This window comes from Candoia aspera, chromosome 2 (assembly GCF_035149785.1).
Source record: "Candoia aspera isolate rCanAsp1 chromosome 2, rCanAsp1.hap2, whole genome shotgun sequence".
Taxonomy (NCBI): domain Eukaryota; kingdom Metazoa; phylum Chordata; class Lepidosauria; order Squamata; family Boidae; genus Candoia; species Candoia aspera.
The window spans coordinates 174,598,675-174,617,507 of NC_086154.1; the positions used below are offsets into that span (position 1 = coordinate 174,598,675).

Consider the following 18,833-nt stretch of genomic DNA (forward strand, 5'->3'; position numbering starts at 1 on the left):
CTGAAACTTTAATAAAGTTCTTACTAAAAAAAGAACATGGACACCTAAATATATTAAACCCTACCTCAAAGTCAAATTAATATTTCTAAGGACTTTCCCCAGAACACAAATAATTTAGGATATTGTGAAAACATGCTATAATGAAGCTTTATTCCATTGCATTTCCAACAACCTGATGATTTACTCATTCCTTTTCTATACAAACGCCATGGCATTCAATAAGTCTGAAATAATTTTGCACTGAACAAACCTTACTCTGAAATGTTTGATACAAATATTAAGAGTTGAAATGAAGTGGGAATCTCCAATTCCTTATTCCGATCTTAAAATTGAGTTATTGGTGATACTTTTTATACTATATATTTATAGCATTTATAAATACTTTTTATACTATATTTATTAAAGTCTAATCATAGGCTTGTTTCATAAGATTTAGCAGTCACTTCTAATAATTCACATGCCTCTAAAGCTGAAAATGCTGCTGGTCCAAATCTAGATGCCAACAAATACTGTAGTTGTAAATACTACCGGTGGGTAGCAACAGACAAATTATATTTATTCTTTAACACAGGATGATATTATAAAATGATAAAAACTCATTGTTATCACTCAAGAATCAATTTCAAGTGAACATTACCTGGGACTTTTACTACTACTTTATTGTTGCCAAGAAAACTGTTTAGACATGGGTTAACATTTAGACAAGTTTGGGTATCAAGGGATGAGATCCTCAGGCCAGAAGACTCTGGGGAACACCATCACACTCACAAGTAGATCCAAAGATGACATAGCCAAACCAAAGCTGCAGGAAAGTCTAATCATGGGTAGTACCAAGATTGACAATATTTACAAGGACAGTAAGAACATAAACTGCAAGAAGCACAAACCAAGAAAAATTCAAAATTGTCAAAACAGAATGTGCACCAAAGTGAATGCTTTAAACACAAGTCAGCATAAGTGGGCCAGAACGGTCTCCTGTAATTCAGTTACATGATGTATTATCTCATATATCCTATGAGACCATAGGAAGAATAAAGCAGCAATGATATAAAGATAAGGTCAGTGATAACTAAATGTTCTGTTATAACCCAACATATTTCTTTGGAAGGTACTGTGATAGCTTCTGGGTATTTATTGTAATATAAAAGCTGCATGGTTCTAGGACCTGGATATTTGTCAGTACACCTGTCCATCAACTAAGATCTGATGGTGATGTGCACCTGCCAGAGATTTGGAGATCTTTTTGATTCAAGTACCCTGACGGTGGTATTCTTCCCTGTTCAGTTACAGTTGTGATAAATCTTAGAAGCTTCAGTGCCAGCTTAAAATGTTTCTCCAATCTGGTCCTTCTAGTCTCTGGATAGTACTGTGGTCTTGAGGTTTTAACAGGTTTGTATCCTTAAGGGTTTTATGGCTTTAAATTTTTTTAGAGGTTATATTGTATTGCTGATTTTTAATTGTAACTTTCTCTACATTTCTCTGCCTATGGTCCTTTTTAGGATGCTATTTTCTTTTTACTGCATAAACATTTGGGGAATGTAGAAAAAGAAAAATGGAATATACCTTTTATTAATAATAATAAAATAATTGGTTGAGTTTACAGGTTGGTTTACCACATTTTATGAACTTCAGCCAAAGGACCCTTTGCTTAACTAAGGAAGTAATCGGACTAATTAACTTTTGCCAATATGTCCAGGAAGGTCATCCTACTTTTCATTTGTCATTATACTAAATTTACCCAGCTCTGTCATTAGTCTACAACTTTTAAGGCAGAAGGGTGGCTTAATGCAGATAGGTAATAGACAGACAGACAGACCACTCATTTTTTTTAACCTATTGAGGAACTGGCCTGTAGAACAAAATTAAAGTGGCTTGAGCTTGTTAATAGAGCAAGGCAATAATCCATATTGGATAACAGCTTTAGAAAATCCAGGATTCTAATTGGTTGAAACAGTTGAGTCTATAGCCTGGCACTGCAGCATCAGCAGGAGCCTGATTATTTAGTGAGACAAGCTGCAAATAATAGAAATGACCTTCCAGTAATGCTGGGATTTGGGCATATGTAATGTCTGTGGTGACGCTTGGTGCTTTGCCCTGAAGTAAAATGGCAATGGATGTAAAGAAATGTAATTACAGATACTTGATGTTAGCAGTTCTTCATTACTGTAACCCACACAACTGACAACACCACTACCTCTGCTTCCCCTCCTTTGCAGATGAGATCAACATCTCCCATATCATTCATATTACCTCTCCCTCTAATATTTTTTTTCCCTGGCAGGATTGTTGTTCATGTATTCAGGCAACCCCACTCATAGTTATGTGTGCATTCAGAAGCCACCTACCTCATAAGGTTGTTGTGAAGATTACTGGGTTCACACATTGCAGCAAGCCTGGATTTATTGCATAAATCCCAAATGGCTGGGCTTATACAACATGCTACACTGTAAACCACAATGGCTAGATTCACAGAATGCACTAACCAAAAGTAAACCTCTTACGGCTTAGAGCAACATCCAAACTCAGTCTATGTGTATGGAACACTTTGTCTTTTTAGGAAAAACAGTATATCAGCTTTTTCCAATATGGTGCTCTCCATTCTGAGAATGTTGTGTATTGAGGGAGGATACGCCACCTAGAGTCACTTGGAAAAGAGAGATGGGTGGCTAATAAGGTGGGTGGGTGGGTGAAAGAGAGAGAGAGAGATTGTGAGAGAGAGAGAGAAAGAGAGAGAGAGATTGATTGATTTTGTGGCAATGGTGTACGTCTCCAGTCCTTTCTTTAACAATAAACACAGAATTGCTTTCCCTGGAACTTCCAACTAGCTAAGTTCATACAACAAACAAGGTTTGTTTTGACCTTGGTTATCTTTTGAGTGCTCAAGTATGTTATGTGAACCCACTCTATTTAATTTAGGATTCAATGTATTATGCAAATCTAGAAAATCACATACAGTATTTCATCTTTTTCTAGCTATTGAAGATACTCCCCATTTTCTGAAACATCCCTGTGGTAAATTTAGCCACTCTATTGCCTTTTATGGGGTTTCAGCTTCAGGTTTAGGCTCTCTACCAAAATTGTTATTTGTAAGTCAGGACTCAACAACCGTTAAATGTAAATGCATGGACACTAGAATGGTATAAAATGTGCGGTGTATCTGTCCATATGCTACATACACACCATCCATACAAGCAGTCCTTGGTTAACGATGGTAATTGGGACCAGAATTTCCATCACTAAGCAATGTGGTCATAAAGGGTGATATGATGTGACCACATCGCTTAGTGACAGAAATCCCGGCAGCTCTGCTGCCATCATTAACTGAATCCCACCGGTCATTAGGTGAGGACCTACTCAAACCAAGCCATTCCTGGCTTGGTCCCTCCCAGCCCCAAGCTCAGTAAGGTAAGGGACTGCCTCCTCTTGCACTCCTCCGTGGCAGTGGGGATGGGGCTGAAGTAGAGTCCTGGGGCCTTCAGTAGTCTCAGCTGGCCACTGCCGCAGCTGTACTTCAGCCGCAGCGCCACTGCCGCCACCCTTGCCATCGAGGAGTGCCGCCTCAAGCCCCATACCGCAGTCAGCCACTCGGCACCCCAGCTCAAAGCCCCAGCTGCCCCACATTCTGCCAGCCCTGCCAGCCCCAGCTGACCTTTGCCATCCTTTTCCTCCTACTGTTGATGAGGCGCACCTGGCCCAGCCCTATGCGAGGCAGTGCTGGCTGCCCCAGGCCTTCTTCCCAAGGCTACGTGTACTCTTCTCCAAATTGCACGTGCCCTTCTCGTGATGCTTCAGAAAACTTCTGTGGCCTTCCGAAACCTTGTGAGAAGGCCATGCTCACCTTTCTCCAAATTGCGCATGATTTGAAGAATGGCACATAAAGCCTCAGGAAGAAGGCCTGGCATGGCCAGCAGCTGCCTCACATAGGGCCAGGCCAGGCGCGCCTCATCAGCAGCAGGAGGAAGATGCTGAAGGTCAGCTGGGCCCAGCAGAATCAGCCGAGTGCAGGCCAGTGGGGGCTTTGCGCTGTGGCGCTGGGGTGGCTGGCCACAGCACTTGAGGCAGCATTCCTTGGTGGCAGTGGTGGTGCCAGGGCTGAAGTAGAGTTTGGGGGCAGCAGCAGCTGGCTGAGACTGCTGAAGGCCCTGGGCCTCTATTGCAGCTCCAGCACTGCCACCACCAAGGAGCGCTGCTGTGCAGGGCAGCCAAAAGGGCAGAAATGGGGAGATAGGCAGGTGGGGGGAGTTGAAGCGCCCCTGTGGTCCTAAGTGTGGGTGGGCTGCCAAACACCCGAATTTTGAACACATGACCACAGGGGTGCTGCAACGGCCGTAACTTTGGGGACTGGACATAAGTACTATTTGTTCAATGCTGCCGTAACTTTGAATGGTTGCTGAACAAATTGTCTTTAAGTGAGGACTACTTGTATTAGGAATACAGCCTCTTGTTAAGCCAAGGTTCTCCAAGTACAGTATTGGGAACTCCAGTGGTGCAAATATTTTACTCTAGACCTTGTTTCCTTGAAGTAAGATCCCCTGTTAATACTGGTTTTGTGAGAACTCCTTTATTTGTATGTATGTATGTATGTATGTGTGTGTGTATATATATATATACAAACACACACACACACACACACACAAAGCTGGGTTGGACTTTGAGAAAGAAACCCTCTACAGTATTGTTGGGCAATACCATTAGAAAAAAGGACTCTCTTATGGAAACTTAACTCCTGGTCACTACAGCAGGTGACAATGTGAGGACAAGACCAGGAAATGATTTCCCATTTTGTTCTTCTGAATACCTTTGTCGGGATTAACCGAAATGCACCCAAAGACTGTGCAAGCATTCAGTTTCTGCAGAACTATTCATCAGGAAAGATTTTAAAAATATGTCGAAGAAGCATAAACAGAGACCCACAGCATTTCCCTTCCCTGCCATTTACGTGTTGAAGAAATGCATAACGAGGTCGTTCTGCAGCAAAGGTCCTGCAAGTCTCGTCCAATAATAGAGAAAGGTGGGCCCCATATCCCCGCTCAGCCCCAGGCAGCACGGCCAATGCCCGGCCAGTCTTGGCGCTGAAAACGTTACCACGCAACGCTGCGGATAGCCGCCCAGGTACCACAGTCCGCTTGGTCAGAGGCAAACAAACACTCCTCAGAGCGCGCACCGGGTGTGTCCCGTTTGCACCGCCAGGCAGGTTAGTCGACCCATCTCTCGCCGCCTGTCTGGACCCCGCCCGCGCGGCAGGGAGGCGAAGTCCACGGGCGGCGCTCGCCGGCCTCAATCACGCAGACTCTCTAGTGTCCCCCAGGGACCAGCCAGACTCGGCGCGCATGCTCACGCCAGAGCGAGGCGAGGAGGGGAAAGGAGGCGGGGCTCGCGCGCCGCCGCTACTGCTGCTCTGGTGCTGGGCTTGGAGAGCGGCGGCCGTTTGATTGGTGGGTGGGTCGGCGCGGCGACGCTCCCCCTCAGCCGTCGATCGCTCCCCCCTCCCTGCCTCCCTCACCTGCCTGGAACCGGCCTCGCCATGGAGGCGCAGAAAGTAAGTGGGGGGAGACGAGGGGCGGTGGGGGCTGAGGGTCCCGCTTCATCCTCCCTTTGGCCCGCCGGAGGACAAAAAACAGCGGGGCCCGAGAGGAGGAGGAGGAGGAGGCCGAGAGGTGGGTCGTGACTCGAGTGGGCCTTTCCCCTGCGAAAAAAAGTCGTCTCCTGCCGAGCGTCTCGAGCCGCCTCACGGCTGCTCCCTCCCATCCCCTGCCTCTTACTCGGTCGCTGGCGCGAGGCGACTCGTCACGGGTGGCCCCTACCTGGAGGGCAGTGGAGCGTGTTCGTCTGTAGCGGACGGGGTCCTTCACGCGCGCCCCCGGCCGAGCAGAGACGCCCGTGCCTTGGGAGACTTCATGCATTGAAACCTCGCCTCTGAATGCTTTTTTTTTGGGGGGGGGGGATTGGGACCTTCGAAGCAGCCGCTTTTCAGAGGGGTTAGACTGCAACTCCTATTATCCCCAGGCAGCATGACACTGCTTTCTCAGATCTGGGTGTGTTAGACTGTAATTCTGCTTTCTGGGCGTGGGGCACTCTAGTTTCCTTGGTGACAAGAGGTGATGGTGGGCATTGGATCCAGCCGCTTCTTGGAGAGGTTCAGGTTGGAAAAGGGTGCCTGCGAGTTGCTGTCCTTTTTTAAAAAATAACTTCCACAAAACAGAGTATGATTTCTGTGTGAACTGTCAATCTCTTCTTGCCTTTTTTCACTTTCCAAATAAGTCAGGGGGAACGGATAAGATGAAAAGAGCTTCCCTTAAGTATAGTGGAAAAGAAGCAATTAAAATTCATTTATAAGTGAGATATACCTGAATGTACTCCTCAAATTCTACCTTGTCTGGTAATGCCAATCTCATGTACAGTAATGCCAATCTCATGTACAAAATGTTTGTAAAGCTAGCTAGCATACAGTTAAGTCCCAAAGGAATTTATTTGCACATAAATACAACTAAAGGAACTTTATTTATTTACTGCACTTGTATTCTACCAGTAGGCATTCCATTTCCATATTTAACCTTACAAAACTTGGAGTGGTAGTTTAGGTAGGAAATGGTTCTAACTGAATATTAAAGATCTTGAATACATGAGGTATTGCATAGTGATAATTTGACACTGTGGAGCTGGAGAAACATGGACTAATTGGAGACACATGGACCAAAACAGAAGAAAAAAATCTTTTGCATGCAAATTCTATCACTCAAGTGCATTTTTAATGTAAGTGTCTATTGCCTAACAATATCCTAGTTGTTTGCAATGTCAAACACAAGACTTTTAGGTAAGGTGAAACCCAAATGAAACTTTTATATTCTAAATAGCTAGCTCATACATGTTTTGTGCATTTTTACATAGATTTTTAAAGCACTTGGGGAAATCTCATTTTAATTTTATAGAAAGGAAAAATTAACAACTATTTTTTTAAATTTGATCTTTCACAATACAGAAGGAAAATTCTTCATGCATAGTAAATTCATTAGGATAGATAGGACTTTCAGTGAATAGGAGGGTGGAACCCTGGAAAATCCAACTGTTTCGTTATAAATTTGTCATTCTGTATTCATTCTTTAGTGCATGATTGTTTTGGAACTCATCAACAGTATTAAGAAATCATTTGTAAATTACTTCGCTAATCTTGTCTCTCACTGTCTGACATGAGTTGGGAACAAGAACAGGTTCCATTATAGTAGACAGTGGCTAAGGCATCAGGCTAGAAACTGGGAGTTCTGGTCCCCCCTTAGGCACAAGGCCAGCTGGGTGATCCTGGACCAGTCATTCTCAGCCCTAGCAAGAAGGCAGTGGCAAACCACTTCTGAAATCTTGCCAAGAAAACTGCAGAGACTAGTCCAGGCAGGAAGGAAAAAGAAGATATTGAGGCTGTTCATTTGAAGTATCCAGTATTAGATACTTTGTAAGATTTCACTTATGTAACTGAATAGTGCGGAAGGGGAAGAAGACAATAGAATAGGAAGGACAAGAGACCTCTTCCAGAAAATTAGAAACATCGGAGGTAAATTCCAGGCAAAAATGGGTATGATCAAAAACAAAGATGGCAAGGACCTAACAGAAGAAGAAGAGATCAAGAAAAGGTGGCAAGAATATACGGAAGACCTGTATAGGAAGGATAACAATATCGGGGATAGCTGTGACGGTGTGGTCAGTGAGTTAGAGCCAGACATCCTGAAGAGTGAGGTTGAATGGGCCTTAAGAAGCATTGCTAACAACAAGGCAGCAGGAGAAAGAAGAAAGTGCAAAAGCTGGCTTGCAGCTAAACCTGAAAAAAACCAAGATTATGGCAACCAGCTTGATTGATAACTGGCAAATAGAGGGAGAAAATGTAGAAGCAGTGAAAGACTTTGTATTTCTAGGTGCGAAGATTATTGCAGATGCTGACTGCAGTCAGGAAATCAGAAGATGCTTAATCCTTGGGAGAAGAGCAATGACAAATCTCAATAAAATAGTGAAGAGCAGAGACATCACACTGACAACAAAGGTCCGCATAGTTAAAGCAATGGTGTTCCCCATAGTAACATGTGGCTGAGAGAGTTGGACCATAAGGAAGGCTGAGAGAAGGAAGATAGATGCTTTTGAACTGTGGTGTTGGAGGAACATTCTGAGAGTGCCTTGGACTGCCAGAAGATCAAACCAGTCCATCCTCCAGGAAATCAAGCCAGACTGCTCACTTGAGGGAATGATATTCAAGGCAAAACTGAAATACTTTGGCCACATAATGAGAAGACAGGACACCCTGGAGAAGATGCTGATGCTAGGGAGAGTGGAAGGCAAAAGAAAGAGGGGCTGACCAAGGGCAAGATGGATGGATGATATTCTAGAGGTGACGGACTCGTCCCTTGGGGAGGTGGGGGTGGTGACGACCGACAGGAAGCTCTGGCGTGGGCTGGTCCATGAAGTCACGAAGAGTCGGAAGTGACTGAACGAATAAACAACAACAACTGAATAGCATAGAGTTCAGGTTTTTTCCTTGGTCATGACTGTGTTCCTAAAGTATAAACACAGTTCTAGGGTTTGTGCAAAAAAAGCTCAACATATTGTAAATTACGTTTTGTGACTACTATCTTCAGGTCTTCAGTGATAGTGGAGAATACAGTTCCTATAATATTGTCCATACAATGGTATTTTCTTTCTCTAGATGGTAAAAACTTTGCCATTCACTATAGCACACTTGTTAATTTATTGATTAAATAAACAAAGTCTAACAGCTGCTACTCACAGAATTTTTTTTCCTTCTAGTTTCATAGTAATATGCAGATGCTGCTTTTAAAAGTAATAGTTTTTTAAAATCAGCTTATAATTCCTCCCAATGTTTTTTTTTTATCTGATTAAGATTTTTGTCATAATATATATCTGGCAGTTTTTCAGGATTTTGTTTATAAATAGAATTATATATAATTATTGCTCATCTTCATGATCAGGAAAATCTGGGCTGAATTATAATTTTGATTAGTCTATTAATCACAAAGCTTCCTTTTTTATTCGTCCAATTATTCAAATTTCTGTGGGTTTCAACTTCGTATCTTTTTAAATTAATTAAAACAGTGCTGATCCAGTTAGCAAAATACTGCTGAATGAACTGGATAAGAGAGGTCCTTGCAAGCTATTTGGGTTTATGTTCATAGTATGGATTTAAAATATTGATAGGATGATTGCCTTGCAACCTAAATAATGGGTAATTTAGGAGTTAAGTCTGATATACAATAACATTATTAACTTTGAATATCTGTCTTCATTTGATAAACTTCACCTTGTAGCCTAAAGAATCATTTTTAAACTTGTATAGTGAGATAATTGGTAAGTGAAAATAACTTATTTAATTTAAGAAAGACTATACAGTGAATGTTTTTGGCACCTTTCAATAGAAACTTTTATCTTCAAATTAGATGCTGCCTTTCTGTATGTAAATTTGAAATTATTTCTATGTTACAAGGGCTGTAATCAAAATGAAAGACCTCTCAGTCTATAAATGTTTATAGCTTCTAAAGTTTAACCATCGACCATTAGACATACTGATTACATAGAGTCTGATTGGTGGTAAAAGCAGCGTGTCAGCCCAAGCTGAGACCATGTGATCGAAATGACATGTATTATACATTATATAAAGTTTGAAACTGAATACAGTGTAAAAGTATAGTACATTCTAAAGCCAAGACTAATTAAATGTAGCAGAGGATAAAAATGTGGCTTTTTAAAAAAGTGTAATATCATAATTCTGTTATTAGAATGCTAGGCTTATGATTAACTCACGGGGGTGCCATGGGATATTTTGCTACTTAATAAACAGAACTGTTAGTAAGTTGGCTGCAGCGCAACAGAGCACTGCCATACACAGTTGGGGAACTGCTAGGGGTGCCATAACCCAAGAAAGTTTGGAAATCTCTGCAATAAAGTGAAAACCTCTTCATCCTGCGCAAACTATTTTTAGTTTGTGATAGCAATACAGCAAACTTAATGATTTGGTAACATCCTTCTCCTGTCAGAGGTGATAATATATGACCTTAATATGTGTCATTGACATAATGATTTAACAACTGGGGTGCCAGCATACACCTCTAATGTACCCCTCTTGTCACTGGGTCCATATTAGATAAATCCCCTTCTAGATTATAATACGCCTTCAAGGAGATCATTGTGAGAGGTGCTTTATCAAGAAAATCAACCTTCTGTGCATGGACATTGTTGCATGCTGCATAATTGCTATATTAAGATGGAATAAAAAGCAGATTTTAGATCAACAAACGTGGAATACAGTTTTCATTTTAAAGATTTGGAATGCTTCTCTGCCATTTGGTACAAAACTATTTCCTGGTCCAAAATTGAAAGCCCATTTGTTCTATTCTTATTCAGTCCATCAGCATGGTTTTCAAATGCATGGCATATAATTTACCAATTAAAGAAAGAAAACTTGTTGGGATGATAATATGGTGACACTGCCTTACAACCTATTTTATATCAAAACAGTTATTGCTTCAGACCAATTGCCTGGTCTGAGCTAATAGTATACTCCACCACTCAGAATTTGTCATCAGTAGTTCTACTGGGATAAACCTGATCCTGGGGCTTTTCCATTTTTAATGCCTTTAATGAGACAAACTACCTCTGATTCTATTGCTGGATTCTATTGTGGACAGTTCTGAATCTCCTGCTCTGTTGTCCCAATCTCTACCTTAGTTACACCATAATGAAGAAGTGGCACTCCCACTTGGTAGATGAGATGCAACAGATGTTAATTCCACTAGTACCCATCATGGTTCCAGATACAATACTGTAGTCCAGAAAGTCGTACTCTCTCTCTTTTGTGACATTTCTATCAAGTGGGATTGAAGACCTTCTCCATTTCCTTTTTTTTTTTTTTTGCTTAAGTATGAGGCTGATATTATCTTTCTCTTCCTTTCCCTATATTGAATATAACACTTTATTAGCTCTTTTTTTTTAACACTTTCCCCATCATACCAGTATTTCCATTCTTCATGTTCAGATATCTTATGTCTATAGAGAAGCAGTCTTTTAGTATCATAACCAGTTCGTCAAAGGAGGCAAGTGAATCACTCTGTGGACCATTTACTAGATTAGCCTTTAGGGGTTTATACTCTGAGATGTTCAACAGCCTGGTTATACCACCTTTAAGTTCTTCAGTCCACTTTAATTGTATTCTATTTGTGCCTAATGCTAAGTCAGTTTGGACCCATTAAACATTATTTAAATTTTAAATAATACAAATTGTCTTAAATGAAAGATATCAAGGTAATGTTCCAGATTTGGTACAGTATGCCCAAATCTCTTTCATGTTTTGCTTAAAAGGCATTGTTGTAGCTGAGTAAGATAAAATTCTTTGTCATATAATAAAGCTGTCTTGCAGATGTGATTTAGGACATAATCTGCATCTGGGTAAGGTCAGCAGATTGTTACAGTTGCTGATAATTATCACAGAATCCTGTACAGCAGCTTTCCCCAATGTAGCACCCTCCAGTTGTATTAGGGTTGGAATTCTAGGTGCCATGGCCAAAGGCAGTCCTAACATTGGAAGAGTGCCAGTTATTTATAAAAATAATAAAGGTGGGATAGAAAATAAATTAATAATAATAATAAGTATGACTTCACCTGTCAAAACTAATATATGGTTAGAGTGTGCTTGAACTTGCAGGTCTCTTACATAATGCAGTAATGAGAAAAAGAGCAGACATTTCCTAACTGTTCAATTTTTCAGTAATGAAGAATTTATAGGGCACATTTACAAAAATAATTTGAAAAAAAAATTGAATCAGGTTGGAGGTGCAGGCAGTCTGAAAATTTGAGAATTGCATATAGTTGCTATAAGTTGTATAGAATTTGAGTGTGTAAGATGCACTCCAGTTTCCTTCTTGCAAGTCTCCGTTGGAAGTTTTCTCCACCTTGGACAATGAAGGCCAATCAGTGCTAAACATATCTAGTAGACTTCAATAACCTTCCTGCTTCGAAGTAAATATTATTTTAATGAATAAGTATTTAGAAATAACTTTAGAAATAACTGCATTTATAGATAAATTTGTCTTTGATAAATTTGAATGGAGTGAAATTTTAGATTATTGCAACAAAGCATTTTGCAAAAGAAAATGCTTATTAATGTGAATTTAAGTGGTACATAATGTTGGAACTAAATACATTTCTTAATGATGAATGCATAATAAAGAACACATAGCATACCTATTGGGTAATATGTAGATTATAAGAGAAAGTGTTTCTTCCCCATTGGCTTGTTCTGACAGAACTTGTCTTTTTAGTATGGACTAAAAACTCTGCCAAGTTATGTTTGTTACTACTGTGTGCTTCTTTTTACACATGGAGATACTTTTATCATATCATTCATACCTCACATAGAAGGGCATTCACACTGAGCAATTTGATGCCCTGCCCTCAGTTATCACTAGAGGTAGATAATCACAATAGCCCTTATCAGGATCATCTGCATGTGCTCAGACAACAAAGTTAAGTTGTTAGTACACATGTTGCTAGACTGCACCTTACCTCTTACTTGGCATTGTCTTATTGAACCACTGATTAGCAAGCTATCATGATCAACTGCTGCAAGATCACTGGACTGAAATATCTAAGAAGGTCACAAAATTCCTAGCTATAGCTATGACCATTAGAAACTAGTGGATCTGCTTTATAACCAACTAAGCCCAGGCTGTAAACGTTTTCATACCTTTCTGTCAAAAACCTGTTGGCTGTCTTGTTCCAGGCTTTCCCATCAATCTATATACAGAATCTCGATATATTTTGGAACATTTTATTCCTTGCCAGGTTTGACTTATTATGTAGACTTTTGTTGTGCTTTAAATGCTGCTGCTTGTGTGTGTTTTAATATCTTTTGATTATTGTAAATCTCATAATTTTTTCTTTTCCCCCCTCTCCTTTGATCTACATCCATTTACATAAATAAATATGAAAATACTGTCCATGTTGAATTTATTCTTCTGATTCTAATAAAATGAATGTACATATCTTGATGAATGTGTTCTGGTTTTAGGAAGCTTTGCAAAGAATTATCTCCACATTGGCACATAAAAATGATGAAATCCAGAACTTTATTGAAACTTTAAACCACATTTTGGAAGGAGTACAGGTATGTTGGAATCCTTGTATACTGATTGCAGTTTCTGTAATAGTAATCTGAAATAATATAGATGAATAACCAATCTTTCTGCCCACTCCAGCAAGGAAAGAGGGTTGGGAGTTCTAATTGGAAAATAATTTTTAAAAATGAATTGGTGGTGCAAGCAAACATACACCTCATACATCTTGAAAAAGAACAGTGGTCTTGTGGAGACAAGATTGAAGTGTGTACCTTTGCTGCTAGTCCACTTCACTTCTCTGCTGGGGATGTAACAAAGCCTAGTCGTACATGTATGTGTATAGAAAGCCAGTAGGCTAACTGAGAAGCCAGGGAACATTCTGCTAATTCTTTATCAGTGTATTTTATAAATAAAAACTAATTAAAACAAAATTAATTGCAGGCATTGATTTATGAATCTGATACGGCTAACTCACTTCTGTGCCGTAAAGCCAAAATTTGCACTATTCCATAGCTACAGGCTACCATTTAGCCTCTGATCATTAAATAATTATTTCAGATGGAAATAATTATTTCCCCTGTACGGTCTGTCAGAACTTCTGCTGCTGAATTGATGGCACCTGCTCCTTCCACAGCTGTCTAAATATTGGTAGCAGCTATCTTGTCTAGAATTCCACTGCCAGGCCATGACAAGTCTATATAGATAGCAATCGTTGACATACTGAGGCTTAGTTATGTGTGGAGAGCAAATCTTGTGATACTTTGCCACAGGCATAACAAAACCTCGCAAGAATTGGGATGGTATATTGCCCTGGTTGAGCAATGGTTGCCTAGTAGTGCATATAATAGCAGCAGCAGTATTAGTCCTCTGCTGTAGGCACAGATTTTAGTGAAAATTGCATGTCTTGCCCATACTGTTCTGTGAAGTGCATTAGAACTGTGCTGCCTGAGTAATTTTTGTGAATTTTGTTGGGGAAACACCTGTGTTATTTGATATAAAAGTGATGAGGTATCTGTTTAATATTAATCAGTACCATGATGATGTTTTTAAACTGGGATGAAGTGATTTCATGTGGCCTATCCTAGCACTCCTTGAAGGTCAGGATAAAAAAGATTTATAAATGATGGATTTCCCATATTCTGAAGTGCTCTTAAGTTTATTAGTTTCTTAAGAGAAACTAATCTGTCTGTTTGAACTATGCCTGTATTTTGCCTAGTTATAACCACATAATAAATAAATACCACTATAAAGTATAGCAGTAGCATTTACTAGTATATTTTAAGATAGGTGCTAAACAATTAATTTGCTAGGTTGAATGTTGGCTTGCATAGCGAGTTCATGTCTTACTTTTGATAAGGATTACTAAATCAGTAGGTCAAGTCTTATCTATAGGTCAGTAGGTCAAGTCGTATATGTATGGCTAAACATGCTAATATACAGTTGAAATCGAAATTATTCAACCCTCATTACAAATCAGGTTGATTGTCAAAATGTACAGACTTTCAGCTGTTTCTAATGAACAAATCAAACCAAAGCAATTGAAATAGCTCAACACAAGGAATGCTTCAAGTGGTGTTCCCAAATTCAACTGAAAATGCAACTTATAATTCTTCTTTTGAGAAGAATTATAAGTTGCATTTTCTTTTGAGAAATAAGTGTGAGAAATAAGTTGCATTTTCTTTTGAGACTTCTCCAGTCTCAAAATTATTCAACCCCTTCATGGCAAACATCTTCAGTACTTAGTAGAGCACCTTTTTGCTGTTATGACCTGCTGCAAATGAGATGCATAGCCAGACACCAGCTTCTGACAGCGTTCCTGAGAAATCTTAGCCCATTCCTCATGAGGAATGGCCTCCACTTCAGTAATATTCTTGGGTTTTGTGTGCTGCAACTGCCTTCTTCAAATCCCACCAGAGATTTTCTATGGGGTTCAAGTCAGGTGACTGTGATGGCCACTGTAGTATCTTCCAGGACTACTTCAGCATCCAAACCTTAGTGGAATTTGAGGTAAGCTTGGGACCACTGTCCTGTCGGAAGGTCCAATGACGCCCAAGCTTCAGCTTCCTTATAGACGGCATGACGTTTTCTCCTAGGATTTCCTGATACTTCAGTGAACCCATCTTGCCATCCACATGCTACAGGTTTCCAGTTCCAGAGGATGCAGAGAAGCCTCAGAGCATCACTGAGCCACCACCATGCTTAACTGTAGGCAGTGTTCTTTTCAGCATATGCTTCATTCTTCTTCAGCGTATGCTTCATTCTTCAGACATACCACTGATCCATCGGGCCAAAAAGTTCCAGTTTTGTTTCATCGCTCCACAGAACAGAATCTCAAAACTTCTGTGGCTTATTTATATGATTTTGAGCATATTGGAGCTGACTTTTCTTGTGCTTTTGGGTCAGTAGTGGTGTATGTTTTGGAGTTCTGGCATGGAACCTTCTGTGTTTAGTATGCGCCTTACTGTGTTCACTGAAACCTCAGTGCCTGTTGCCACCAAGTCTTGCTGCAGGTCTTTTGCAGTCGCTCGAGGGTTTCTCTCCACCTGCCTTCTCAGAAATCTGGTTGCAGCCATTGACAGCTTCCTTTTTCTACCCCGTCCAGGTAGTGTAACCACTGTTCCTTTGACTCTGAACTTGCGAACTATGCTTCCAACAGTGACTCTAGGAACATTCAGTGCCTTCGCTATCTTTTTGTATCCTGTTCCTTGTTTGTGAAGGGCAATGATCTCTTTTACTTTTTTGGTCCATTCTTTTGACTTAGCCATACTGTATTTCTAACATGCAGTCAAACATGACACTCAACAAACCCTTAGCCACTTCAGGTATTTCATGTGTTCCAGCTCAAGCACACCTGGTGCAACTAATGAAGCCCTTAATTAGTTACATCTGGTGTGCTTGAGACAACATCTGTTTTGCGTACTGTATGTGTGCTGTTGTGACGGATTCTTTTCAGGGGGTTGAATAATTTTGAGACTGGAGAAGTCATTATAAGTTGCATTTTCAGTTGAATTTGGGGACACCACTTGAAGCATTCGTTGTGTTGAGCTATTTCAATTGCTTTTGTTTGATTTCTTTGCTAACAGCTGAAAGTCTGTACATTTTGACAACCTGTTTTGCAATGGGGGTTGAATAATTTCGATTACAACTGTATAATATTAACTTTACTATTATCTTTAGTAAATACAGTGTATTGTTAAACCATGTGACTTTTTATTTACAATTTGTGTTGAGCAAGTATGTAAATGGCAGTGATGTTTATAAAGAGTCTTATGGCAGTGATGTTTATAAAGAGTAAAATCTTTTTACAGGCTAATTCTTCCAGTGTTATTTCTGAGCTGGAAGAGGAATTTGATGGCTTATATGCAATACTTGATGAAATGAAGGAGATCATGACAACTAATATCAAGCAAGAACAAGCACAAAAAATCCAGGAACTTCAGGTAGTTAGTTATATAATAAATTCACAGTACATTTTCTTAAGTTCTTGTAGGAGAATTTTATTGATTAAAAGAAATAGTCTATTAAATATTTCTATATACAGGTAGTACTTCACCTATGACCATTTATTCAGTGACTGTTTGAAGTTATAATGGTGCTGAACGAATGGTGATAACTACCGGTCCTCAGAGTTCTGGCTATCCCAGCAACTCTGCAGTCATGTGATCGCAATCTGGGTGCTTGGCAACTTGTTTGCACTTACACTTGCACTCTGGGATCATATGATCACCTTGTCTTCCCTGCCAGCTTCCCCAGAAAGTCAGTGGGGAAGCCAGCAGGGAAGGTCGCAAGTCGCTGGAGTAAGTCTCCCCCACCAGCGCACACTCCCCCAGCCCCTCTGTGTTTGCACCATGCTGGCCACTTGCACACCCTCACCACAACCCTGTGCACCCTCACGTACCCTCCCCAACCCTCCCCGCATCCGTGCACCATACCCCCATGTGCCCTCACACACCCTCCCCAACCCACGCCACTCCTCTGTGCAGCCTCGTGCACCCTTCAGACCCTCACTACATCCCTGCACATCCGCAATGCATTCCCAGTGCCCCCTCATGCCCCCTAATCCACGACACACCCTCGCGTACCCTTACTGATCCACGCCGCAGCCCTGTGCACCCTTGTGCACCCTCGCTGACCCTTTCACTCATCCTCCTGCACCCTCGCTGACCTCTCACACCCTCCCTGACCCCCGCCACACCCCCACGCATCCATACTGCACCCCCGTGTACCCTTGCGCACCCTCTCCGACCCTCTTGCGCACCCTCGCACAGCCTTCCTGACCCTGTCACGCACTCTCGCACACTTTCTCTGATCCTCTCTGGCACTCTCGTGTACCCTCCTGCACCTTCCCCAACCCTCAAGCACCCCTATGCACCCTCCACCGCACCCAGCACACTCCCTCTCTCCCTTCCCCACCCAGCAGCAGCCACTTGCTTGCCTGCCAGCCTGGGACTTGACACTTCCTGCCAGCTTCCCCACTGACTTTGGTTGTGGGAAGCTGGCAGAAAGTTGCCTCACCTAACAACCATGGGATTCAGCTAACAATGGCAACTAGGACTGCAGATATTGCAGTTGCTAAGGGATGCAGTCACACATTACAACCGCATTGCTTAGCAATGGAAATTCCAGTCCCAATTGCCGTCGTAAGTCGAGGGCTACCTATAAAGTCAGTTTGATTTACAACATATTTGGTTGATTTTATGCCATCAAGTTGGTGTTGACTGTTAGTAACTATATGGGTAGATTTTTCTCCAGGATAATCTGTCCCCAACCTGGTCCTTCAGATGTTCCAACTCATTGCTGCTGGTCATCCACTTTCTCTTTTCTTCTACCTTTCCCAGCCAGATAGACTTCTCAGGAGAGCTAGGTATCCATAATATTTCTGAAATACAGCACACCCAATTGTCTTAAGCCTATGTGACCATCATGATTTTTTTTTAATAGAACTTGCATGGCTGCCCATCTCATAATGATGATTCCAGGTAGCTCACAACAATCCATAAAAACAAAGATAAAAAAAATACCCTTACTCTCAGGTGCCAGATCAAACAGCCTCCTGGGAACACCTGGAAGAGCCAGGTATTCATAGCCTTCTGGAAGGCTAAATGAGTAGAGATCCCTTGGATCTCAGATGGGAGGCTATTCCATGTAGCTTTGCACTTATCTAATTTTTCCTTGTTGTATGTCTAAAAATCTGTGTAGAATGTGTTAATAATCTCTGAAGGTTAAATTATATTGGTTGGGAAAATGAAATTTGAATTAGACCATGTGTGCAAAAAACCTTAAGAAATAAAAAAATTGGGAGTTACAAAATGTTAAAGTAATTTTCTTGAGAGAATGCCCCTCTAAAAGATGAAGCATTGTCTTGAGTAAATTCTTCAATTAATCTCTTGTTCCTTTTGGAGATAGTATCTTTGTCAGTTCACAAAATAATTTGAGTATCACTAAAAAGGTTATGCCATATGTGTGTTCTGGCAGTATATGCAAGTCAGTTGTGAGACTTTTCAATTGAATCTTAGAGTTCCTGTGGAAATTTTAAAAGTAACTTTACATAATTTCTACAGTATTTCCACTTATTATTGAGCTCAAAATGAAAACTGAAAACGGTGACATTCTGGACTGGCTTTTCTTCCTGCATGTAAGACTATGGCAAAATCAATTGTTTTGTAAGCCACCTACCTCATTTGTCACATAGTGAAACTTTTGGTACATTTAACTAGGTAATGCAGTAAA

At 40.8% G+C, this 18,833-nt stretch overlaps 1 protein-coding gene across 3 annotated transcripts in view; it reads left to right on the forward strand.

Moving 5' to 3' along the window:
* The first annotated feature begins 5,411 nt into the window (after positions 1–5,411).
* FSD1L (fibronectin type III and SPRY domain containing 1 like) overlaps positions 5,412–18,833 on the forward strand; it is a 42,181-nt gene continuing 28,759 nt past the window's right edge. For all 3 annotated transcript variants that reach the window (XM_063294935.1, XM_063294936.1, XM_063294937.1), the window contains exons 1-3: positions 5,412–5,539; positions 13,058–13,153; positions 16,412–16,543. In XM_063294935.1, coding sequence (XP_063151005.1) covers positions 5,525–5,539; positions 13,058–13,153; positions 16,412–16,543 — 243 coding nt within the window. In that variant the 5' untranslated portion in view covers positions 5,412–5,524. The remainder of the gene's footprint in view (positions 5,540–13,057; positions 13,154–16,411; positions 16,544–18,833) is intronic.